Source organism: Entamoeba invadens (genome assembly GCF_000330505.1).
Source record: "Entamoeba invadens IP1 unplaced genomic scaffold scaff_1105074725849, whole genome shotgun sequence".
NCBI classification, from domain to species: domain Eukaryota; phylum Evosea; order Mastigamoebida; family Endamoebidae; genus Entamoeba; species Entamoeba invadens.
In genome coordinates, this window is record NW_004440189.1 from 179,013 (window position 1) to 204,747 (window position 25,735).

At 36.2% G+C, this 25,735-nt stretch overlaps 12 protein-coding genes across 12 annotated transcripts; 8 read left to right on the top strand and 4 right to left on the bottom strand.

Moving 5' to 3' along the window:
* Nucleotides 1-542: 542 nt before the first annotated feature.
* EIN_222890 (alcohol dehydrogenase, putative) lies at nt 543-1,691 on the top strand (the record flags this gene model as incomplete). Its single annotated transcript, XM_004254839.1, has 1 exon — nt 543-1,691. One exon carries the CDS (start codon nt 543-545, stop codon nt 1,689-1,691), a length of 1,149 nt encoding a protein of 382 aa, XP_004254887.1.
* Nucleotides 1,692-2,598: 907 nt separating this feature from the next.
* Nucleotides 2,599-3,904, top strand: EIN_222900 (serine/threonine protein phosphatase 2B catalytic subunit, putative; the record flags this gene model as incomplete). The annotated part of the gene is made up of 2 exons (XM_004254840.1): nt 2,599-3,077; nt 3,115-3,904. The coding sequence occupies 2 exons, from the start codon at nt 2,599-2,601 to the stop codon at nt 3,902-3,904; spliced, it is 1,269 nt and encodes a 422-aa protein (XP_004254888.1).
* Nucleotides 3,905-4,063: 159 nt separating this feature from the next.
* EIN_222910 (inositol monophosphatase, putative) lies at nt 4,064-4,954 on the bottom strand (the record flags this gene model as incomplete). The annotated part of the gene is made up of 1 exon (XM_004254841.1): nt 4,064-4,954. One exon carries the CDS (start codon nt 4,952-4,954, stop codon nt 4,064-4,066), a length of 891 nt encoding a protein of 296 aa, XP_004254889.1.
* Nucleotides 4,955-5,861: 907 nt separating this feature from the next.
* EIN_222920 (axoneme-associated protein mst101, putative) lies at nt 5,862-8,357 on the top strand (the record flags this gene model as incomplete). Its single annotated transcript, XM_004254842.1, has 1 exon — nt 5,862-8,357. One exon carries the CDS (start codon nt 5,862-5,864, stop codon nt 8,355-8,357), a length of 2,496 nt encoding a protein of 831 aa, XP_004254890.1.
* A 139-nt stretch (nt 8,358-8,496) lies between these two features.
* EIN_222930 (hypothetical protein) lies at nt 8,497-9,456 on the top strand (the record flags this gene model as incomplete). The annotated part of the gene is made up of 1 exon (XM_004254843.1): nt 8,497-9,456. The coding sequence occupies one exon, from the start codon at nt 8,497-8,499 to the stop codon at nt 9,454-9,456; it is 960 nt and encodes a 319-aa protein (XP_004254891.1).
* A 198-nt stretch (nt 9,457-9,654) lies between these two features.
* EIN_222940 (hypothetical protein) lies at nt 9,655-10,611 on the top strand (the record flags this gene model as incomplete). The annotated part of the gene is made up of 2 exons (XM_004254844.1): nt 9,655-10,019; nt 10,059-10,611. 2 exons carry the CDS (start codon nt 9,655-9,657, stop codon nt 10,609-10,611), a joined length of 918 nt encoding a protein of 305 aa, XP_004254892.1.
* A 55-nt stretch (nt 10,612-10,666) lies between these two features.
* On the bottom strand, nt 10,667-11,176 carry EIN_222950 (hypothetical protein; the record flags this gene model as incomplete). The annotated part of the gene is made up of 1 exon (XM_004254845.1): nt 10,667-11,176. One exon carries the CDS (start codon nt 11,174-11,176, stop codon nt 10,667-10,669), a length of 510 nt encoding a protein of 169 aa, XP_004254893.1.
* Nucleotides 11,177-11,577: 401 nt separating this feature from the next.
* EIN_222960 (60S ribosomal protein L8, putative) lies at nt 11,578-12,351 on the top strand (the record flags this gene model as incomplete). Its single annotated transcript, XM_004254846.1, has 1 exon — nt 11,578-12,351. One exon carries the CDS (start codon nt 11,578-11,580, stop codon nt 12,349-12,351), a length of 774 nt encoding a protein of 257 aa, XP_004254894.1.
* A 182-nt stretch (nt 12,352-12,533) lies between these two features.
* On the bottom strand, nt 12,534-16,469 carry EIN_222970 (hypothetical protein; the record flags this gene model as incomplete). The annotated part of the gene is made up of 1 exon (XM_004254847.1): nt 12,534-16,469. The coding sequence occupies one exon, from the start codon at nt 16,467-16,469 to the stop codon at nt 12,534-12,536; it is 3,936 nt and encodes a 1,311-aa protein (XP_004254895.1).
* A 273-nt stretch (nt 16,470-16,742) lies between these two features.
* EIN_222980 (serine/threonine protein kinase ppk15, putative) lies at nt 16,743-18,680 on the bottom strand (the record flags this gene model as incomplete). The annotated part of the gene is made up of 1 exon (XM_004254848.1): nt 16,743-18,680. The coding sequence occupies one exon, from the start codon at nt 18,678-18,680 to the stop codon at nt 16,743-16,745; it is 1,938 nt and encodes a 645-aa protein (XP_004254896.1).
* Nucleotides 18,681-19,730: 1,050 nt separating this feature from the next.
* On the top strand, nt 19,731-21,326 carry EIN_222990 (hypothetical protein; the record flags this gene model as incomplete). The annotated part of the gene is made up of 1 exon (XM_004254849.1): nt 19,731-21,326. The coding sequence occupies one exon, from the start codon at nt 19,731-19,733 to the stop codon at nt 21,324-21,326; it is 1,596 nt and encodes a 531-aa protein (XP_004254897.1).
* A 1,687-nt stretch (nt 21,327-23,013) lies between these two features.
* On the top strand, nt 23,014-25,733 carry EIN_223000 (tyrosine kinase, putative; the record flags this gene model as incomplete). The annotated part of the gene is made up of 1 exon (XM_004254850.1): nt 23,014-25,733. A coding segment is annotated over one exon (2,720 nt), but the record flags the coding sequence as incomplete, so codon positions are not given.
* Nucleotides 25,734-25,735: the final 2 nt, after the last annotated feature.

The window sequence follows — 25,735 nt, forward strand, 5'->3', positions numbered from 1 at the left end:
AGTTCGTTCTAATAAAGAGGAAGAAAGCAAAAGTTTGAATCTTGAATGAAAACCATAAAAATAATATTGTTTATTAAATGGTATAGTATATATTGTTAATAGTATTTTAATTAAAAAATTAATATGAGTGTTAAAAATTAAGATGTTTTCTATTGAAAGAATTATTAAATAACTAATAATCCAATAAAATGAATTTGTAGTAAATAATAAGTTATTAATAATAAAGCATATAATTAACAAAAAGATAATAAATAATTAAACTGTATTAATTTTGGTTAAAAATAATCAATTGTTTCAGAATTATCAACCGTTAATTTTTGAAATAATATTAATATATTATAGAATTGTTTGGTGTTCTTAAAATACAGAATCAACTTAATTTTTGAAAAAGAATTGTAGTGATATCTTTCAACTATATAAAAACTATACCAAAATAATAATTGTTTACTTTAAGAGCATGAAATTCGGGACAGAGTGTTCATGTTTTGAGGAATAAAAAACCTCTATCTATAAAAGGTTCGCGCACTAAAAAAATTCAACACATGAACAACTTCACTTACTGCAACCCAGTTAGACTCATTTACGGCAAAGGAGCAACAGCTGAAATCGAGAAGCAACACTTGATCCCAGAGGGTGCGAGAGTTATGATGACTTACGGTGGTGGATCTATTAAGAAGAATGGGGTTTACGAGGAAGTACTGAAATATGTGAAACCAATCTGTGAGTTTGGTGGAATTGAACCGAACCCAACACATGAAACTTGCACCAAAGCTGTTGCTCTTGCTAAGGAGAACAACATTAACTTTTTGTTGGCTGTTGGTGGAGGGTCTGTAGTTGATGGGACAAAGTACATTGCTCTTGCGATGGAACACACTTTTAGCGATGACACGTACGACATTTTGTTGAAGGCTAGCCAGTTTAAGGTGAACCCCGCCAAAGCCAAAATTGGTGTTGTTTTGACTCTTCCAGCTACTGGGTCAGAAATGAACAATGGGTTTGTGTTGTCAAGAAAGGCGGACAACATGAAGTTGGCCAATCATGACTTCTCGTTGTACCCAACTTTCTCCATTGTAGACCCGTGTCACACTATGTCCCTCCCATTGAACCAAGTCAGAAATGGTATCACCGATTCATTTGTACACGTCTATGAACAGTACATTGGACATTATCAGATGAACGCAGTGACTGACGCAGAGTCTGAGGGCGTATTCAAAGTGATCATGAACGTCGCGAAAACTACAATGGATGATGTCCACAACTACAAGGCTAGAGCAGACTTCTGCTACGCAGCTACTGTTGCTTTGAACTATACATTGGCGGTTGGTATCAAAGAATGCTGGGCTGCTCATATGATCGGCCACGAATTGACTGCTTACTACGGCGTTGCACATGGCGAGTCACTTGCCATGACTACTGAAGGTGTTATGAGATTTAACAAGGAGAAGAACGCACAGAAATTGATCCAAATGGCCGAAAACGTTTATGGAATCAAGAACGCAAAGCCAGAGGACGCTATTGAAGCTACTGAAAAGTTCTTTAAGAGCATTGGAAACAAGACAAGACTTTCTGAATGGGGATTCGGTAAAGAACACTTCGAGGAAATTGCTCAGAAGTTCAAGGAAAATGCATGTGGAGCTCATGATGATATCGATGATGTTGCTGTCATGAAAATATTGAACGATATTTACTAAAAAACTCTCATTTTTTTAAAGTTGATTTTTAAGTTCATTTTGATCTTAAAAAGGATACGTCAAAATTCATGACAGTTTTCTTTTTTTAATCTCACAATTGTTATGTTTTTTAAAACTAAAGATTGAATTAACTAAAAAAACAATAAATAAACTATAATTTCATTAATTTTAGTTTTATTAAAATTTTTTTGTTTGATACATAATATTAATCATCAGTATGGCTCAAATTTGTTTTTTTAGCTTTTTAAAAAACAAACGTGTTTAAACACCCGTTTTATTACGATGGTATTATTCAAATTTTCAAAATAAAAACTTCATCTAATAACACATCGATTTTGAAAATAGTTTTGAAGAATAATTGATATTTTTAACAATCTCCAAACCACATCAATCCATTCAACAATATATATAGTATAAAATAAATATTATATAGTTTCATTTTTGTTAACTTTTTTTTACAAGAAAAAAACGATCTGTTTCGATCGATGATTAATAAAAGTATAGTTTTTTATTGGTTTTCAACAAATACAATGACCATGAAAGAATTCCGAAAGACAATCTGAAGATAAAAGAAATAAGAGTTTTATTTTAAAAGAAGTTCTTTTTTTATTTTTTAAAAAGTGTTGACTCAAAAATCTGTGAACAAATACCCCGTTATTTTCCAAATAATTCATATAAATTTTTTAAACACAAAGCCAATTTCTTCGTCTCCAAATTTAGTGTTGAAAAAACAATGAAATTTTTCTGCATTTTTTTTGTCATTTCGAGTTTCATCAAAAGTGGAAAGAAAATCACGCTTTTTAACCGCAAATTAAACGTAATAGATCGGGGGTTTCGATGAAAACGAAAAGAATGAATCCATTCGCGAAATCAAACATCATAAATTCCCAGAAAAAGGGTAAAAGGTATGTTAATAGTAAAAAATGTCATATTGACTTTGACTCCAAGTGGATATATAACCCTCGAAAAGTTGAACTCTTCAATGTCAACCAAGACTCGCTTGAACGAGCTGGAGTTCACAATCCCAAGTCTCCCCTTCAACGAGGAGAGTGTCCTAGGTCTCAAGGAAATTCTCAACAACGATGTTCTCGACATTCAACAAGTCATTCAACACCTCTCCTTCGGTGGAGGTTTCACAACTGAAGCCATCACCTACGTTCTTCGAAAAGTCTCTCTCGTGATGAAACAAGAACCAAATGTTGTTGAGGTGACGAAGAATTGTGTTGTTCTTGGTGATATTCACGGACAGTTTTTCGACCTTTTGAATGTCCTCTCGACTGTGTCGTCAGACTGTTTTGTGTTCATGGGAGACTATGTCGATCGGGGTGAATCGAGTTTCGAAGTCTTCTTTTTGTTGTGCTGCCTCAAACTGACTTTCCCAAACCAGTTTGTTATTTTTCAACGTATTTTAATTCACAAAAAGGTTCGTCTTGCTGAGAGGAAACCACGAAACCAAACTCGTCAGCTCACAGAACCAATTTAAGTCCGAGTGCGTCACACGATACAATGAAAAAGTGTTTGAGGAATTTATCCATGTATTTCGAACACTCCCACTTTGTTGTTTAATTACTTCACAACACAAGAAGTATCTTTGTGTCCACGGTGGAATATCTGATAAATTACCCACCGTTGAGTCTATTAACTCCATTAATCGATTTTGCGAACCAGAAAGAGACTCTGCTTTGGAAGATTTGTTGTGGTCTGATCCGCTCGATGACGATGACATATTCTCAGTCTCGAAAGGCGATGACACTGTAACTAAGCACTTGCCAAAAGTCAGCGAACTTTCTTCTGAGCTTCAGCCGTTGAAAATGTTCTTCAACTCACAGTCTTTGAAAAGTGTCACTTCATGGTTTGAGGCAACGTTTGTAAAGAACTGGGATAGAGGATTTGGCAAGAAAATCGGGTACAAGGCATTGAAGCAATTTGCTCTGAGAAACAACATCACCACCATATTTCGAGGGCATTCCTATGTTGATGAAGGGTATCACGAGATGAACTACATGATTGAGGACACCCCTCTCATTTGCACTGTTTTTAGTGCACCAAACTATATGGGAGAAGGTGACAACACTGCTGCGTATTGTAGAATTGGAGACGGGAAAACCATGTTCCACACGTTTAAAACTTCGACACAGAATTACGTCGTTCACGAGTTCGTTTTGAACTTTGGAGAGACATTACTCTTCGAGAAGATGTGCATTACATTATAACAATTGATTGTCTGTTTATTAGCTTTGTTAAGTGTTAAAGAAGAACGACTTGTTACTCTTCTTATTCATTGAGTTGGTGAACAAATCTTAGTTATTAGTTTTTAAAGCTATAATTAATTAATATTAATTATAGCTTTAAAAATTATTAAAATAAGGAAATCATTGTTTTATCAAAGAAAACACCTGAGGAGCAATGAGGGGATTCCCAAAGACAACCATCTCTTTCTCAAGAAGGAGTGGGTTTATACCATCACGCGTTTTACACACTCCGCCGGCTTCTTCTACAATCAAAGAAGCAGCAGCATAATCCCATACACATAAGAACTTTTCATAGAAACAGTCGGTTCTCCCACAGGCGACATATGAAATGTCCATCGCTGCGTTTCCAATCATTTTAATACCAGCAACACCTCTTTCCAATAATTGGTTCATGTTGTACAACATCTTGTCGACATGCTCCTTTTCTCGGTGATAGCCTGGGTTGGTACCTATAATGGCTTGTCCAATTTCAGAGGTGTGAGAGACGTGAATGCGCTTCCCGTTCATAAAAGCACCACGACCCCTCAGTGCAGTGAATAACTCTTCTTGAATTGGGTTGTACACTATTGCTAATACAACATGCTTGTTGATTGCAAGTGCAACAGAGGTGCAACACATTGGAATCCCATGGACAAAGTTGGTTGTTCCGTCAACAGGATCGATAATCCAAGTTGGTTCATCAGTGAGCGTCTTGTGTGTGGAGGCAGTCTCTTCACCTACAAAAAGATGTGTTGGGAATGCTTCATGAAGAGAGCCGATTAAATACTTTTCCACTCCCTTGTCAGTCTCTGTCACCCAATCGATTGCACAGGACTTGTTTGTGAAAGTCTTTACCTCTTCATACTTCTCATCTCTTGGAACAGTTGGGTTGCAGGTCGTGAAAAGGTGATCATCACTCCCAGAGATAGTGACCTGCATCTTACAGTAAGCATCTTTGATCATCCTTCCGCAAGTTTTTACCAATGGAAGCGCAGTTTTGAAATACGTATTTAAATCTTCGTCCGTCGACATGGTGTGCTTTTTAAAGTTTTTTTTAATATAAATAAATTATAAAATTAATTAAAGATTTAATTCTAAGTTTAGGTTCGAAAAGTAATTCTATCTAATATATTATCTAATATATTATTATTATTAATTTATTAACAATTATATAATAATATTCATCAATTATTTAATTATTTGGTGTGTATTATAACATTATCATAATTAATTATTATTTTTATTAAAAAAAACAATTAAAATAATATTAATAACTAATAATAACTAATATAAATTTATTATACCAAATTTACTATATAAACTATAAGTCAAAACAATTATTACTCATAAAAGATTATGAAAACTAAAAACGAAAACCCAATTTAAAATTATTACCCAATGAAATATCATTTTTATCTCTTTTGTTATTCGGCATGTTAGTTCATAAAGTAAAACAATTATTTAATAGTTTATATTAAGTAATTCTTTTGTTTACAACTAAGTTAAACGACAAACGAATTATATATTATAATAGTTTTTAATTAAAATAATTTAAAATTTTTTGTAGAGATAAAAAAAATATGTATTGAGAAAAATAACATTTCTTTTTTATGATACAAAATTCATAATGATGATTTATCAAAAAACCCGAAATTTGTGACAAATAATCTCTGACATTAATGAACTGATTTGTACTCAGCGTGTAAAACGAATTAAATAGAAACCAAAAAATTTCAGATCGAAATACAACACACAAATAATCACTAAGAAATCCACGTCATATCACCCAAATTGAAAAAACAAAATAAAAAAATAAAATGGTAGTTTTGAGCGAAAAAAGCAGTTGAACAGAGAACTTGAAAAAAATAAAAAAATAAAAAATTGAAATCAAGGAGGGAAGTGAAACTCGAAAAAAAGAAACTTAAAAATCATATTTTACATGAGAATAGTGTTGGCGCTGTTACTTTTTACGAGTGCACTTGCAGCTCAATCCACTCACTTTTACGTTCTGAAATATTACGAGACAGAGAACAATCTTTCTCTTTTGGAGACTGAAATGAAGAGACTCGAAGATATCGAAAGACATTGGCATGACGTCATTGACCATTTGAATCTTGACGCTACTGTTGCTGTTGGGGCTGATATTCCAAAGATCAAAGCAAAAATTGTGAAGGTCGAGTCACAACTCAATACCCTTGTGAGGAGAAAGGCTAAAATTTTATCAACTATGAAGGTCTATTTGGAGAGCGTTCCTGTCGATGTCAGAAATAACATCGTTGCTAATTTGAAACTCGATAGAAGATTCACAAATGCCGATCAGGCCCTTGACGCTGTTAAAAACGTTCAACAAGCCGTTGCTTCGACGTCCACTGCTACTTCAACCACCGATAAAAAGGCGAAAAAATCAGCAAAAGAGGCTAAAAAGGCTGCTAAAGCCGCGATTAAAGCTGTAAAGAAGGAAGAAAAGAATCTTAAGAAGGAGGCTGCTGAAGCAAAAGCCGCAGAAAAGAAAGCAATTGAGGAGGTCAAGAAACTTATTTTGAAGGCAAAGGCCCAAACTAAGAAGGCTGTTAAGAAAGCCGAGAAAAAGGCCCAAAAAGCCGCCGCCAAGGCTAAGAAGGAAGCAGCTAAAGTCGTAAAGGCTGCTAAGAAGGAAGCTAAGACTTTAGCTAAAGAATCTAAACAAGCTGCCAAAGACGCAAAGGCTGAGGTCAAGAAGCAAAAGGACAAGATCAAGAAGGACAACAAGAAGGTAGAGAAGAAGATGAAACAAGTCAAGAAGGACATGAAGGCTGAGAACAAGAAGAGCATCAAGAAGGCTGCATCCAAGGCCAAGACTGTTGCCAAGAAACAAGCTGGAAAGGCTGAGAAGAAGATGGCGAAGGATGTCAAGAAGGCTGAGAAGAAATTGAAGGCATCAGAAAAGAAGACTGCCAAAGACTTGAAGGCAAAGGTCAAATCTGCAGAGAAGAAATCTGCTGAAGCCAAGAAATCTGCTAAGAAATCAGGAAAGAAGGCAGAGAAGTCCGCGAAGAAGGCAGCTAAAGATGCCAAGAAGGATATGAAGAAACAAGAAAAGAAGGCAGAAAAGGTTGCCAAATCAGCAAAGAAGGCAGCTAAAAGTGCAGCGAAGGATGCCAAGAAGCAAGTGAAGAAAGCAGAGAAGAAGGTTTCTTCAACTAAGAAGGGACTTAAGAAACAACTCAAGAAGACAGAGAAGGCGACTAAGAAGGTCAAAGAAGCAGAGAAGAAACAAAAGAGCCAATTGAAGAAGATGAAGAAAGACGTCAAGAAGGGTAAGAAATCAGCAAAGGATCTTAAGAAGTTGAAATCAACAGTCAAATCGACAAAGAAGGCAGAAAAGAAATTGGAGAAGAAGGAAAAACAACTGAAGAAAGACTTGAAGAAGAAGATTGCTAAGAACGCAACAAAGGCAAAGAAAGAAGCCAAAAAACAAGCAAAGAAGGCAGCAGGAAAGGCGGAAAAGAAGGCCGAGAAGAAATCAATCAAGGCAGCTAAGAAATACACAAAGAAGCAGACCAAGAAAGTTGAGAAAAAGGAGGAAAAGAAGATCAAAAAGGCACAGAAGAAGTTGAACAAGAAGGTCAAGAAGGTCCAAAAACAAGAAAAGAAGGACAAGAAGAAACTCGAGAAGAAAGAAAAGAAGAACGCAGAAAAGGCTAAGAAGGCAACACAAAAGGCACTCACAAAAGCAAAGAAGGAGGCCAAGAAACAAGCAAAGAAGGCAGAGAAGAAATTGAAAAAGAACATCAAAAAGACTGTTAAAGTTGTGAAGACTTCAACCAAGAAAGTAACTAAGAAGAATACTCAGAAAAAGATTAAGAAGAGTGCGAAGAAAATGAACAAGAAGATGAACAAGAAATTCAACAAAAAGTTGACAGCCAAGTTTGGAAAGAAGAATGCTAAGAAGGCCCTTGCCAACATCAAGAGAGCTGAAAAGAAAGCTCTTAAACAAGCCAAGAAACAAGGACTTAATAAGAAACAGACAAAGGCTCTTGTAAAGAAGGCAGCTAAGGCTCAATATAAAAAGATGAAGAAAGATCTTAAAAAGAATGTTGCACCAAAAGCCAAGGTTACAAAGCGCAGTTCATCATCAAAACAACAGGTCAAACTCGCAAAACGTGGTCTTAAGGCTCAAAAACAAAACTTGAAGCAAAACAAGAAAGAGTTAAAAGAAATGAAAAACGCAATGAGAACTGAAAAGAATAAATTGGCCGCTTTGCAAAGAAAGGCTTCCCACGCTCATGGAAACAAGAAGGCTCAACTTATGAAAAAAATTCAGAAACAGCAGGGTGTCGTCCGTTCTGCTAAGAAAGAAGTTAAAGAATTGAAACGTACTGTAAAGACTGAAAAGAAACAAGTCAAACAAGCTAAAATGCAAGTTAAACAGGCCAAGAAGGTTGCGAAGAAATAAGTGTTTCCTTTTTATCATCTTGTTGTTTTTGTTATATATAATAGTATTAAAAACTATAAAAAATAGAGTTTGTTATTATTACTATACTTAATACCATGTAATTTAAAAAGATGACTTTTCTTGATCTTTTAAAGAAGTAATGGAAGAATCTGTTCAAGAAGTCGGCAACACAAATTTTTGGGAGAACGTTTATAATGAATGGGACTGTGACAACACTTGTGAAGGAGATGTGGATGCAATGACAAAAGGGTTGTTTAGTAAATACCTGCAAATCATTAGCTCGAGTGTACAACACCGTTGTGCCGTTTTTCAAATAGAAGACGCTCTACAAAGAGTTGCAAGAACACAAAAAGAGTATCACGAGTTGTTTTGGGGATGTATCAAAAAGTATATTGAAAACAATAGCGAGACAGATAAGGACGGGATGCTGGACTCTCTTCAATTACCTGAGGAGGAAAGTGTGGACTTTCCAATTGAATTGAAAGGGATTAAGTACTCAATTAGTGTAAAGTTTGGGTCGAACCCAGTCGTTTTCCAAGACGGCAAATTCCCAGCGTCGTCGATGGAAAGACACATCACACTCCAAAACTTGTTTTCTGGGAAACTGTCTGCAATTGTTGTTCCACTACAAAAGACTGTTGAAAGTGTTGTGATAACTAATTTAAAGAAAACGGCGACGTTCGATACACATTTTGGAGGGTATAATGAACAGACAAAAAATTTTCATTTGAACGAAATGAAGGAAGGAGACTTTTATGTGACACGACATACAAATAAATATTACCACATAGTCATCCACACGTATTTTGAAAATGGAGTGTTTGACTTTGCAGATAAAGAGAACGAGAAAACGTTCTTTGGCAATTTGATATTCTTTTGTCATTCACAAAAAGTCGATTCACTCCACTTTCTTATGGACGGAGCACTTTCAGAGGATGTTGCAAAAAATATGGTGACGGAGTCTTTCACTAATATCAGACAGGCGATGATTAATGATGAGTTCACGACAATATCAGAAATTGAATTTATATGTTCCGAAGAGGCAATTGAGCAGAAAGTACTCAAAGAGCATTTTATCTTGACAATACACCCCCAATGAACGCTGTTATATCATAAACCATTTTGATTGTTTACATTAGTAAATTAATAATTATCAATTATTATTAATAGAAAAATAAATGATTATTTTTAATACTTAATTAAAATAATAATAATGTAATTGTAAAATTGTTTTCAATGTGTGAAGTGTGTTCTTTTTCTCAAGAAATTTATTGATTAAAACTGGAATTATTAATCGATGGGAATCGATCATGTGAGAAACGAGGCGTTAGCACTCGGAATCATTTCTTCTGTGTTGTTAGTACTTTTAATAATATACTTCATTCATACCAATTTAATACTCTTTGTGAAGATATGGCAAAAGAGGTCGAACGCAATAGCAAAAACCCAAATCCTGTCCCCAAGAAACATCTGTCACGTTTGTGTGTTGTTGTACATCTTGTGTCAAATAGTCTTTATGGCGTGGGTGTTTTATTATTTTTCAATTCTGAACCAAGAAGACCCCAAATTAAATGACTTCACGTACGTTGCTTGGTACGAATTCATCAACTTATTCGACACTTCAATTTTCTCTTTCATGATGCTCTTGACTATTTATGCTTTGTTTGTTCTTTGACGTATTCTAACGCACTAACGAACTAGAAGAACACAATTTGACACATTAATCACAGTAGCTGAGTGTGGGTGGGTTGTTAAAGCATTTGACTCATGTTGGGTAACAGGCATCGCTCTTTTATCCATTCACACCTTATTCTTCTTCTTGTCGACGTTGTTTATAATGACAATCCCCTTCTCAGTCTTTGGCGATTTCTTTGTTGTTGTCTTCCAGATGCAGACGATATCTTCCAATTGTAGCTTGATGTTGGTCTTCTCCTTTGTCGTTGCCTCTTTCATATTAATTCTTCTCTTCATGAGAAAGGTCTTTGCCGTATACGAAGCCAAGGAGTCTCACGAAATTCGAATCCGTACGTATTCATGTGGAATCACTATTATAGTGTTGACCTTTGTTCGTCTCACATTGTGTTTGTATCACATCATATACTATTCTAAAGACTTCACTGGACAAAACCTTGGTCTTTTCAATACAAATACGACATTCTTCATTGATGGGTTGGACTTTGGTGTCGTTATCTTTTTGAAATACGTCCCGACCTTCCTCATGATTCTGATGTTAAACAAGCCAAGATTGTGGTAATCGATTATTATTTAGTTGTTGTTTCAATAGAAATACTAACAAATACTTATTTATTTCATTGATTCATCGCCTTTACAAAATTGTCAAGAGTGACAAACGATGTGTTCAAAGGGTCGACCAAATTGCGAACACCCTCAGTTGCTTGTGAGCTTGGAGTTTTACCAGAAATCTTGACGACAAAATGAATAATGTCGTTTGTTGGGACTTTACCATCATTGTCGGTGTCGAGTATTTCAAATAAAATAGTATTTGCTAACACGGTGTCCGAGTTTAAGTCGATGTGTGATGTGTTCAATATAGACAATGTTCTATCGAGTTCTTCTTGAGTTACTTTCCCATTCGCATCGGTGTCTGTTGCTGTCGCAAACAATGGAACGTATAACGAAGTGATTACCGAGTTGTAATAAGAGGATAACATCTCTTTTCGGGAGGGCCCAGTCGGAGATTCGATTTTGGACTGCGAATATATCAAGTTGCTAATTGCAGAGACAGTGGCTTGAATCGATAAGTAACTGTTTCCTTGCGACAAAATGCCAAACTCCTCATCGTTAATCTTTTTTTCCATCTCTTTTTTTAGTTCTGTCTTCTCAATTTTTTATTTAAAAAACAATAATTCAATAACATTTAACTTGTTAAAATGTTATTAAAAACCGTTGTGTTTTTTTTTCACATTTTTTTACTAAATGAGTAATTATTGGTTGATTACTGAAACTATATTTATAGTTTCGAAATATAAATATTCATTATGACTATAAAAAAGGGAAACAACTATTATGTAATTAAATGTAAATTAGAAATAAATTAAAAACTGATATAATTAATATCAATTATTAAAACAACTATAATTGAAATAATAAAACAATAAGAAAATGTAAGAATTGGATATAAATGTGGCGCACAAAATCGGGAAGATTAGGAGGTGGAACTTTGAATAAAAGTAGGTTTAGGTCAGCACTTGATACCTGAATGGGACGAAGAACACTGTCACAGAGAAAGGGAAGAGGATCAATCTTCAAGTCACGAAGCCATCATAAGCTTGGAGTAGCACAACACCGTGCCATTGATTTCTTCGAGCGCCACAGCACCGTTCGTGGATTAGTCCAAGAGGTCAAACACGACCCAGGAAGAGGTGCCCCACTTGCTAGAGTCGTTTTCAGAAACCCACGCCAATATGGTGTTGACAAAGAACTTTTCATTTGTGCCGAAGGTATCTACAGTGGTCAGTACATTTACTGTGGTGCTAAAGCTTCCCTTCACGTCGGAAACGTCTTGCCAATTGGTCAATGCCCAGAAGGTACCGTCGTCTGCAACGTCGAATTGAAGCCAGGAGACAGAGGACACTTGGCCAGAGCCTCTGGAAACTACGCCACTGTCATCTCACACAGTGCTGAGACTCAAACCACCAGAGTTAGACTCCCATCAGGTGCTAAAAAGACTTTGAAGAGTGCTTGCAGAGCTATGATCGGTCTCATCGCCGGTGGTGGAAGAACTGAGAAGCCAATTTTGAAGGCTGGTGTCGCTTATCACATGTACAAGGCAAAGAGAACTTGCTGGCCAAGAGTTAGAGGTGTAGCAATGAATCCAGTCGAACATCCACACGGAGGAGGAAACCATCAACACGTCGGACACCCAACAACCATCAAGAGATCATCTCCACCAGGCCAGAAGTGTGGTAAAGTTGCTGCCAGAAGAACTGGTCTTATTCGTGGTGGTAATAAGGAAGGTGCTGCTGATAACTAATGCTGAATTTCGTATTGTCTTCTTTTTTTAGTCTCATACCTTTATTTAATTATTAATTTAATATGGAATTAATACTTTTCATTGATGTAATAACTGTATTATAATCTTCTAATATATTACTATTATGTATAGTATAGTGTGAAGACTCAAAGAAGACAAAGAATAAATTGAACAGTGGGTACTTAAGGATGGGAGTCACACTCTTCACAGATGATCGCAAACCCAATGTTGATAATCTCGGCTTTTGCTTGTTCGAAAGTCGTGATTTGTGGTTTTATCGAGTGCACATACTGCGTGCAAATGTCTCGCATTAAGTCGTATGCGCCGTACATACAATTCAAACACTGCCTCACTATTGGTTTGTCCTTGTTTTTCAAAATCTTCTCGAGGAGCATCAACCCTCGTGGAGTCGGTTTAACGAGTGTAAAGAGGCCATTGGTGAATTCTTGTTTTAGAGATTTGTGTTTCGAGGAGCGGTTCGATTCTGTATAAATGGACAAGAGAGAATAAATGGCATTCACATTCTCTGAGTCTAAAATCATTTGTATTAAATCAGTGTAAAGCAACACATCTTCACAATCAAAACATTCTTTAATCAACAATGACAACTCAAAGAGTTGGTCGTTGAACATATGTTTGATCTCTTCACTCCCATTTTTGGATAACAACACGCATCGCAGTAATTGTGGTTCCTGTTGTATTTCAACTATAGTTGGGTGTGACATCCCAATCAGCTGATATAACAGCGTCTTGACTTGTTGCGCATTTGGAACGTCATTGTTCAACACAGAAAGTGACTTTGTTGCATATATTAAGACAGTTTTACCAATCGACCCGATATCCTCTCGACTACAGAACGACTCTAAGAACAAGAGCCATTGTGTGATATTGCTTGTAGTTGTTGGTAACAAATATGTGTAATTGGTTGACAAAAGGTTTGACACTATTGTTACGTAATTGAAGTCCAGAACAGGCAATTTGTGGTAGTTTGCAAAGAGTTGGTAAACACAGACTCGAACAACTTCATTGTTTGAAACCAAATAGCGCAGAAGCTTCACGACCAAAGGCTTATTACTAACGTCGATGTAACAGTCCTTGATCAGAGAAAGTGCCCGCAAGGTGTCCTTTGTTGGTTCTTGTGTCACTGAAAAGGCAAACAATTTTTCTACCATTTGTGTTGGCAAAGGCAATTGTCTCTGTTGTGTCTCAGCAATGAAACTGATTGTTTGATTAACACACCTGTTCACTTTATGCATTTTCTGGTAGATCAAGATGTATGCAGTTGGCACAAATTCACTGTTTGCTTGTTGTCCGAAGCATTTTGTCTGGATGTCGAAGTTGTACCAAGAGATGTGTGATACTTTGTCGTCGTTGAAACAGAACCAATCTTCGTTGTTGGACGGATCAACTATGTATGAGATGTAGTGGCCGACAGAAACTGTTCCCATGTGGACAATGACGCCTTTCAAACTGTACTTCACACTGTCGTTTTCTTTTGGGAGCTCAAGTTCGTATCCAAAACTGACCATATCGGTGCTGTTCCAACCGCTTTTACTTTCACTGTCATATAAAGAACGTTGCAGCTGTATTTGTAAATAATCGGGGCATTCCACAATGTGTTTTAAATTGTCGGTTTCAGCTATATACTGTTCAATTGAACGCATACCATAAGGTACTAACAATGACATCTGAACTTCCCTCTTAATTGATTTGTCAAGGCCAAACTTCTCTTCAGTTACAATAGAGAAGTAGTGCGACAATTGTTTGTAATCATTTGAGTCAAGTTGCTTCTCAAGGGCGTCCCAAAGAAGCATCAAGAATTCCGAGACGTCATTGAATTCATTCAGATTCGTCGATGGGAACATTTTCTGCATTTCGTTCATCAACAGTCTAATATCAAATTCGTCCAAATTCTTCATAAAATAGTTCAACGCAGACTTGAGTAAATTGACAATACGATTTGTCGACGCAGTCTTCATCAAAACGCTTTGGAATTCATCAATAGACAACAACTGGACTAAAACACTGTTCATATAACATAGTACTGACGGATTTTTAAACCCATTAAACTCGAAAGTGTTCATTCCATCCATTGGAAGTTCTTCATTGAATTTGTTTATGATTTCACTGCTCTTGTTTTTCATTGAACACAACAACACCCATCGTGTTCTCTCGGATTTAGTTTCTTCGAGTAATTTTATGATGCTCTCGGGAGACTTAGGGAAGTACTTATAAGTGTCGTACAAATAGTCGATACACCCATTCACCTTCAAATTTTCAATTTCGTCGTCGTTTGCATCGATCATGCCAACAACCATTTTGCATTTCTCCAGCACCTCTTGTGTGTGTGTTTGTTGTAAAAGAAGTGAAATCAAAACGATGTCTTGTGACTCGATAATTGTGTTGACAAACTCGGGGATGTGGTGGAAGAGGAAAATCGAGTGAAAATAGAACTCGTGTTTGTCTTGATTTCTCAGTAGTGGTGAAATGCGCAACACACACTTCCAGAAGTATTCTGGCACGACTTTATGTAAGCTTGGAGATATGATCAGTTGATGTACAAGTGGTAGTGCGCCTTCTCCTATTGGTTCCGAACACAACTGCATCACCATGAGTTTTTGCATCTCTTCTCCAAGCACTCCAAGTAAGTCACAAAGTGCCTCCAAACTTTCTTCAGAACCTTTCTCAGTGGCGTCAAAACACAACAACTCCTCAGACAATTCGTCAAGACTGACATTCTCTTTCAAGTACATATAAAATTTGTAAGGTACGTACTGCGGTTGGAATGCTTGTTTTACATAAGGAAGCACTTCTAATAGTTTTAATTTGCCATCGACATTTCCACTAATCAGTTGTGAGACGGTGTTAGAGATCACTTGGTCGACGACTAAAGCTTCTTTTACTTTAACATTAGAATACACCACTGTCTTGTCTATTTGTATTTCATCGCCATCCTTCAAGCCAACATCTTCTAGAGCCACATCCTTCTTAATAATTTCACCAAAGGCCACAACAACACCTTTAGTCTTTAATCGATCGACTAAATCGTTTGCAGTCTCTCTTTTAAACACTTTGATATACTCTCCGTTATACAATACAGTGATTATTCGTGGCTGTAATTGTTGGTTAACCGGGATAATCCGTTCAAAGACATATCTTAAACTGTCGACTAAATCCTCTTGGAAATTCAAACCCTTTTTCGTTAGTACCTCAAAACAGGTGGTGATGACTTCGTTCACTTTAATATCTGCGTCTTGAATAACACCAATGATGTACTCTCGCAATCCACGCAAATGGCGATATCTGGATAATTCTAAAGCAATTTTGACTCTCTCAATCGAACTGAGAGATGGGGTGTTTGCTTGAAGAACAGTAACTATGACATCTTTAACTCGTGGGCATGACGGGGGCATTTTATTGAGAATCAATTGTCTGATCACCGTCAAATTAGAAGGCTCAAGACATTCCGAGAACAATTCATCTGCTGCTGCGTTCGTAACATGGTCCTCGCCCTTTTCAATCAAATACAAAATGTCTGGGATGTTCGCCTTTGCGCGCCGGAGGACTGCGCAACACAGGCGGATCAATTTTTCACTTTTTGTTTCGTTTTGGATGGCAAGTTCAGACAGAAACGTGCGCTCGCTGACGTCCAAATTTTCGAATGGGAATAGTGTGAGCAATTTCAAGACCACTTTTGTAGTATCTTCATCGTTTTTCTCTTTCATTGTTTTAAACAACTCGTTCACTGAGCTTTGATTGAACATCTCAACTTTAATCAAGTCGAACAAATCACTACTTTCAATGATAGAAGGCAATACCGAGACAATTGTTGTTCCTTGTAATGTCGCTTTCGCCAAAAATGCGTTGTATATGTCTTTATTTACTTTATTCATAATGTGTGTACCCAAACACTCTTTGACTTTGTCCAATTCCATTTCGTCTCCTTTTTCATTCACAAACCCAATGACTGTGTTGTGGTTATTTTTGTCTTCTTCATCCAGCACATGTGAAACAACCTTAAAAAATAGTGTTTGGTCCTCCTCAAAAACGCCTGCTACGACGTCCCATTGTTCGTTCAAATTTTTGAAATCGATTTCGGTGCTTTTCAAAAATTCCATTGACTCTGTGTTTTTAAGTTTATAATACACTGCTTTGAGGATTATCTCTCCGTTATACTCTTTCTGTTATTATTTTTAAATTACCACACATCATTCAACCAAAGTTTTCTATCAAACTTTCTATTAACTATTATAAAATGAATATCAAATGAATACCAAATGAGCCAGAATGCTGGGATTAATAATAAAGATTTTTTGAAAGTTCTCATATTAACAAATTAGAAGTTTCACTTTGAAGCTTTCTAATGAACTATAATAAACTAAAAAAACAAATTAAAAGTCACTGTCGGAGGATGTCGTTCCCCAATTCCCAGGAGGTAGAAGCATCCCTGTATTTGTACTCCATGACCCAGCACTGTCTTCTTCCATCTGCTTTTTCTTCTCATCAATGTCACTCATTTCCATCGGTTGGCCTCCATTCTTCATTTTCTGTGCTAAATACTCCTCAGACTTCGGGGACAGTGGTTCCATCGCTTTCGTTGAGAAAATGTCCGACGTTTGGCGACGTTGTTTGCGCGCCATGTTCTCCTCCTTCTCCTTTTTGATCTCATTGAACGTTTTAAACTTGATTTGTGAATTGACAACGTTTTGGTGAATTGCCGATGCAAGGCCTTGGTACATAATTCCTCTGTTCTCGCTTTGTGCTCTCATCCGTTGTTTTTGTAACATCTCTTCCTCAAATTGGTTGAGCCTAATCAGTGAAGGTGGTGTCATTGGTTGCAAGTAGAATGGATTCGAATTCAGAATGTTGAGTACAACTCCCTTATTCAGTCCATCAGAGTAGACTTGGTAATACGTGGTCGCATTATATCCCATACTTTTCAACTTCGCTGCGGCTGCTGGGTTTGGTGCAATCTTCTTCAAAACTTCTTCTGGCGACAGTTGTGTTCCTGGTGGGAATGTTCTTAAAGGTTCATTTGTTGGTGGGAGTGTGTAGTCAACGGTGAATGGCTTTTTAGTAATAAAAGGGTGTTGAAGTGCTTGGTCTGGTCTCATTCGCATTTCGGGATCCCATTGCAGTGCTCTTTTAATGAAATCCAAAAAGGCGTTTCTCATCTCTGGCTTTCTTGGTTCGTCTGCTGCAGAGACTCTGAAATTGACTTTCATAGCGATGTCTTCAAGTGTTTTGTAAGAAAAGTACTCGCGATTTGGTTCTGTGTACGTATTTGAATCGCTCTCAAACTCTCTCTTCAGCTTGAATGCCCACACGTCGTCTTTATTTTTCATTTCTGCAGGACGCTTTCGTCTGAAATATTTTGAGGTCTTCGTTCCTCTATCGAGTAAAGATCGTGGTGGCATCCCAATCATATTAATGAACTTATACAACATGTTGTATTCGCAGTTCCCCGGAAATATTGGTATACCCACAAAGAGTTCCGCTGCCATACACCCGAAGGACCACATGTCTATTGCTGTTGAATATGGTAACCCCAATATAACTTCTGGTGACCGATAATGTCTCGACTGAATATAACTGTACAGCGTGCTGTTTTCAAAACACGCCGAACCAAAGTCGATAAGTTTGATCTTCTTTGTCATATCAACTAACAACACATTTTCGGGTTTTAAGTCGCAATGGACGATGCCATTCTTAAAGCACACAACAAGTGCCTCCAACAATTGTTGAAGTATCGAGCGCGCTAATCCTACGTACAGAGCGCGGCAGTTGTTTTGTTTCATAAGTTCATACAAATTGATGGAGAGCAGTTCAGTGACAATGCAGATGTGGTTATAGAACACAAAGTGGTCGACCATCCTGAGCGTGTTTCCACTCCCATCAGCGTCAAACTTTTCACTGAGTAATTGCAGAATCGCAATTTCAAGCATTCCTTGCCTGTAATACGCCGGTTTGTTTTTCAACACTTTAATTGCAACCAATGTCTTGTTAACCTCGTCAAAGCACTTCACAACTTGCCCAAAAGCACCTTGTCCAAGTTGGCCAAGTACTCTGTATCTTGACCCCTGCTTCTTTCCATACGTCAAAGCATTTGGCACGCCCGTTCCCAGCACCTCGTCCATAGTTAAAATATAGTCATACTTACAATTGTCATGATTTTCGTTGTGACAAGGAGTGGAAGGGGAAGTAATGGTTTTTGCTTTCCAGAGGTCACAGAACGCATCGGTGAAGTAGTCCGGGTTGCATTGCTGGAGGATCTTCAAATATCCGACGGTGGCTGTTCTCACCTGGCTTTCCTGTGTGTTACTATCCATTTGTAAATGGTGTGTTAATAGTTAAAATACTATAGTGTACTGGTTTGTGTTATTGGGTGGTTTTGTCAGTTGTGGAGGTTATTTCAAAGAATTCTTTTCCTCTTGGGTAAAGGCAGAATAACCATACAAATATAATAAAATAACTATAATTCAACTATTCAAATTGAGGGAAACTAAATAGAATACAAACCATATCGACGCCGGGGGACATTGAGCGAGTCAGTTGGTTATATTGGGAGTATAGACTATCTGGACATGGTGTGATGAATATGTGCGAGTCGGACTTAATGAATCTCTTTCTGTGAGTCGACATTTTACGAATTGAACAGTTTGTTTTTAGATCTTTTTTATTTCTCTTTTTAAGTCGCCATTACTTCGGATTTCTCTGTTTTTTTTTATCGTTAGAGTTCGTTTTGCTTCCTTTTCACTTATGTTGAAGGGATGACGATTTTGTACCGCTATTTTCTAAACACAAATTGGGAAATTCCGATTCTTTTTCTAATCAATTTTTGTATTCTGGCAAAAATAGATTCGTATGAAAATTTATTGTATGCACTTTTGGGAGGTCATACAATATACCATTTTTGTAGAACTATCATAACTCATTATTTCCCAAAAATTACTCACTTTTTTAAACTCCATAAAATTTTTCAAAAACCGAACTTCTAAACTTTCAAGAAAAATCTTATTTACATCAAAGTTTTCTATTTTTAATATAATATATTATATAAATAATATTATTATTCATTTTAGTTTATTTATTAATTATTTTCCTTGAGATTACTAGTTCTATTTTTTTGGTAACATTTTTAATTCTATATTACCATTAATGACTTTAAACTACTATTTTATTATATTAAAATAACTAAACTAATGCCTCAGCATTAGAATTTTTTATATTGCCGAGTTATTTTCAGATCTTTATTGAGGGGTGATTGAATTGTCGACGTGTCACCAAATAAAAATAAACATAACAAAAGAATTATAATTATTTAATAAGTCGAATTCAATTAAAACAATCTAATTTCCATTAGTATAATCTTAATACATATGTCACATTTTACGGTTTGTACAATCTTTGTGATAATTCTTTTCATTTTGCTGTACGTCGTTCTGAAGACAAGAAAAATCTCCAGCTTTCCAAAGACTATTCCCAATGAAGCCAAATTTTTGTTTGAAAAATACAACGAGACGATTAAATTTGGGAAAACACACCCAATGCGACAAAATCCAACTCTTTATGGGTGGAATGTAACTCCACCCGTGTTGACAGGAATGGATCAGTTAGCTGAAGAAAAATACACCCTTAACAAAACTTTTCAACCAGCAGCAATTAAATATTATATGATCCAACTAGTAACAGGTCAATACAAAGAGTGCCAAGAAATATCTACAATACCAAGAACACTCGGAACAACGTTTGAGGCGAATGGAGTTATCACCAAAGTTGTTCTAACCGACTGGAAGTTTATTCGTGACGAGCAAACAAAGAAGTGGAAAGCAGTGAAAAACAAAGGGACCATCGGAACGTCTTACCGAGAGATTCAAACGGAGTTTTCAAATCATTTGAAGAACTCATACTCAACGCGTGTGAATACTAATACCATTTTCAGAAGTGGATGGATCGATTCCAGTGTCAGTGGCCAACAGTTCTTTGAAATGGTTAAAGCCGCAATACCAAATAACACTGGTACCTCCAAAATACGAGTGTGTTCTATTTCATTCTTAAGAACAGTGCCATGGAGCAAACAAGAGGATAAACCACTGTTGTATCAACATAAATTCCTTCACCAACTAAACTCCGAGCAAACTGAATTTGAATTTCTTCATTTTAATATTCCTTTTGGAGTGATTGGGCTCTGGGGAATTTATTTTGGTGAGGCGGTATCACAGAACATGAACAAAGATGGAATAGCAACTTTAGAAAAATGGTTCAGAGAAGACACTGATATTAAAAAGGATGAAACTTTGTTACAATTTGCACGTCGAATCTCTGCTAAAGACAACACTCTTAAACACCGTGCTATTCTGTTAAATGCAATTAAAGTGAATAACGACAATGTGAATTTCAAAACAAAAGTCGAACAACTCGGCGCTTTGAGTTGTTATTTGATCCTTTCTAAAATAGCAATTGCAACAAACTGTAAAAGCGGAACTGATCGAACGGGGGGTGCGTTTGCGCTCATTTTGGCTCTGTGTCAAATTCTTCAAAGTCGTCCCAACGAATTGGATTTGTTGGTTGATGTGGTAATCAACTTTGATGATATACAGCGCAATATTAAAACAACTTTCACATCAAAATACAATATTTCTAATGAAATGAAATTGGAACACCAAATCGAGTTGTGGGATAAATTCATCACAGACCTCTCTCAAATACAACACCCAAATTACACAGAGAAATCATTTTTGTTACTCATCGAACTCAAAAATTGTATGTTTTCTAACTTGATGAACGTTTCTATCCCAGTAACCGTGTTCTCGAGTTGTGTTGGTGGACTTAAATTTGGAAAACAAACTTCCAGATTCAGAGCTTCTAACTTCGACACGTTAATGCCTTATTACTTCATATCGGATGGAATTGTTTATTCACAAGACAATTTCAGGCTTGTTACAACGGCTTCCAGTTATTTGAGAGGAACATAAACATTCATTTCTTCATATTAACACTTTCACAACCCAAAACTTTTTTTTAAAAAAGAAAAATAAGTAAAAAAGAAATTGTCCAAATCATTTTATTATTTTTTTATTCAAAACCCCCTTTCTAACCCAAACCGGCCAATAGTCAGTTTTATTTTACTTAAAATAATTAACAAATGACAACTCAATTACCTAAGATTGATCAAAAATAATCTTTTTGGATGAAATTTCATATCGCTTTATTGTGTTACAACATTTAATATAAAAACGCTTCATCGTCAATCCACTTAATAACAAACAACGTCAAATAGTCGCATTAACAAATATAACGACAATATAAACACCAATATCATTATAATCAAATGACAATATACTTTTTATATAAAAAACAACCAAATATATTAAACCATCATTAGACCCCATCTTTCTTTCTAATGCTTTGCTCTTGTTTAACACAAATAAACTCTTTCACTTTAAGTGTGACTAAAAAATATACAATTCAAATTTGAGTTGATAAAAAATAAATAAAAAATTTCAAAAATTTGTTTTGTGTATGAAGGCAAAAAAAGGGTTTAGGTAAAAGAAAAAAATAAAAACTTATTATTATTACGTTTCTGTTTTGAACGTGTTAATTCGTTTATAACTCTTCAATTTGTAATATAAAATTATATTAATAATATAAGAAAACTTTATATTTGGAATATAGGATATGGAATTAAAGAAATACTATTTTTTATGTAGTAATTTTTATAATTTTGCAAAACTATAAATATCACTCATTTGTTCCAAATTGTATAAATAATATTTGAGAAATCAAGTTGTTACTTAGGAAAAAGGGTGTTAAACGTGGATGTAAGGTTGGTCATAAATTGTTGTGCTTGGTTAATGTTGTTATCAAGAACATTAATCTTCCCTTTCTCAACTTCAATGGAACGGTCTAAATCATCTAACAGTGTCTGAATAACCTCATCGTTCTTTCTTTATGTTAGTCAGTAAAGTCGCTTGTGGTGATGTGTAAAAAACAAACGAGATTGAGTTCGTTGTCTTCTGTAGAAGGCTGTTCGACAACTCGACGAATTGGTCCAAAGTATATACTTCCTCTACTTCTGGCATCTGAGTCATGCGCAAAGTTTCTATATTTTGCAATTCAAATGCGTGTAAATTCCCAAGATTGTGTAAAATGAGTAAATGACATCCCACCAGATTGAAATAATGAGTTTTCCAAAAAAAATATAATTTTTTTATATTATAAAAATATTTATATTTACCAGTTGATAATTATTATACAAAATATTTATATTTAATTAACTAATTATATTTTTGTAATTAATTCAAAATAAAAAATAAAAACATAAAGAATCCACTTTTTGTGCTCCAAAAATAAAAAACTTGAAAAAATCTTTCTTTTTTTATTTAACATAATTAGTTCAAAAAACGGGAAATTAACTATATTAAAAATATTTCTTTTTTTAGAATCATTTTTCGTAAGTTATTTTCCCACATTTTTAAAAAATAAAAGATCTGTTATTATTTATTTTTTTCTTGGAAATTTCACCATAAACAAAACAAAAAGAACTATTTGTCAATAAATAAAAAAATCATAATAAAACCATATTATACTCCAACGAAACCTTTAGAAAAATCAACTGCACTTATATAAAACAAGACTAAGAATCCAAAAAGTGAGCACTTGATGATTCTCCTCTTATTATTGATTTCAACGACTGTCTACTCTCAAATACAAAGTTGTAAACAATACGTCACCCCAAACCACTGTTTCGAATGCTACGCGGGTGCGCACCTTGAAATACGAAATACAGACAATTCACCAGTCCCAGACATGCTTTGCGTGACGGACACGAAGATCACAAACTGTGCCACACAAGACTCAAATGCGTGTATAGCATGCAACGAAGGATTTTATTTGAAGGACAACCAATGCTCTGATTGCAAAACGGCGATAACGAGTTGCAACAAATGTAATTCCACACATTGCTTTGGTTGCGACGACTCCCTCACTCTTTCGAATGACCAAACGAAGTGTGTTGATTGTAGTTTATCCGCTAACAGTGTTCAGTGTGGAAAGTGTGATGCTGGGACATACTTCAATGTCGAACAACGAAAGTGTTTGAAGTGCACAGACAAGTGTGCTGTATGTACTTCAGCAGTCAACTGCTATAAATGTGAAAGTGGAAATTTACTTGTGAAAGATGGTACTGTCTCCTGTACACCGATTATGAATTGCAAACATCTTGTTGATGATCACTGCGAATCGTGTGAAAGCGGTTTCTATTTATTCAATGGCGGATGCAAAGCTTGTGGAAACAACTGTAGTCTATGTTACAGTACCACTACAGACACCACTATTTGTTCAACATGTAAAGATGGTTATACTTTACAAGACGGAAAGTGTTATGAATATTCTGATATCAACTGTCAAACAGGATCGCCGAGTTTTGGATGTATCACATGCAGTGATGGGTATTACTTTGGTTCAACGGCGAAATGCGAGAAATGTGATGGGTCATGTGCAAAATGCGTTGAAAATGCAACGAACTGTATATCGTGTAACACAAACTATTACTTTAATGAGAATGTGTGCGTTTTAAAAGACGAGAATTGTAAACTGGTCGACCAGAGTGGATGTAAAGAGTGTGCAAACACACAAAATATGCGTGGTTTTTATATACCAGAAAACGGCAAAAGATGCGAACAATGTGCTGAAAATTGTCAATTGTGTGAGAAACTTTCAACCAACTGTACTGCATGTGTTGACAATTATTTACTCAGATGGGTTTCCACAAGTGACAGTGAAGATACGGGATATTATACTTGCTTGTTAAAAGATGATACAACCTGTGGAAGCGCACAAATGGGGTATTGCACAAATTGCACGGACGGACGATTTATTTCGGAGTCTGGAAAGAATCAAGAGTGCACGCTCTGCGACAAATCTTGTGACACTTGTGAAGATAGTTTACATTGTTACACATGTGCAGATGGGTATTTTCTTCCCAAAAACTATTCTACATCAGAAAAGAAGCCACTCTGTTGGGAGCAGTCGACTATTGACATGACTTGTACTGCCACAAAAACGGGCTGTGACGTCTGTAAAAAGGGGTATTGGATTGACTCTTCCGATAACACCCAATTTAATTGTACTGAGTGTCCACAAGGCTGTGAGTCTTGCCAATACTCTCCAACGTCAGAAAAAGTGATGTGTTCGTCGTGTATTTCATCGCAAGAATATGTCAAAGATGGTGTGTGTAATAAATGCAGTGAATTAAAGAATTGCAAGTCGTGTAAAGAAGATAAATGTGATGTCTGTCAAGATGGATATACCATTGACGCGGGAGGAGTATCGTGTTCGAAGACAAATTGGGCACTTATTATACCATTAGTCGTCATAGGTATATTACTCATCGTTGCTGTCATCTTTGTTATCATTGTCATCATTTGGTGGAAAAGAAAGAAGAGCCTTGCTGCTGAATCGACTGCTATCAAACCATTCCACGTCTCTTCGGACTTACAAATGTTGTTGTTAGGCGCAGATAATGAAAAGTTCCCATTGAAGACTGATAAGTGGGAATTAAACTTTGATGGCTCGAAAGCAAAAGTTGTAGTCGATATGGAATATGAAGAGACTATCAATTTGGCGAATATGACTAAGAAGGAGTATTATTTCGAGTTCCACTACACCCCATCGCACAAATATGATTTGGACATCACACCCAATAACGCGACTTTAAGACCGGGAAATGCTATGGCCATCACTTTCAAAATGAAAGTGCTCTGCACGACATCCATTTGTGACCAAATTGGTATCACTGCGATGGACGTCGACGAACAAAACAAAGAAACGGCTGCGTTGAAAATAATCGTCGAGTCTGATTTGTCCCTGAAGCTTGATCATACTGAATTGAAGCCAGTGATGCCACCAATTGGGGAGGGCGCATTTGGTATGGTTTTCCGTGGGACGTATCGAGGCAGAGATGTCGCCATTAAGAAAATGAAAGCCAGAAACTTGACACCAGAACAAGAGAAAGAGTTTTCGCTTGAAGTCTCAATGATGACACAGTTGAGAAGTAACACTGTTGTTGAGTTAATTGGAGCAGTCTACACGGAGGGTGAGATATCGATTGTCACAGAATTTGCAGAATATGGCTCTTTGAGCAAAATATGGAAGAAACAAACACTCAATTACCAACTCAAAGTGAAGATATTGGACGATATGGCTGTTGCACTGAGCTACTTACATCAGAACATGGTGTTACATCGGGATGTCAAAGGCGAGAATTTGCTTGTCTTTTCACTCAACCCCCACTCGCCAGTCTGCGCCAAATTAACTGATTTTGGGACATGTCGAAACATCTCAGAGCGAAACTTGGCTGCGAAAACATGTCGCAGGGTATCGG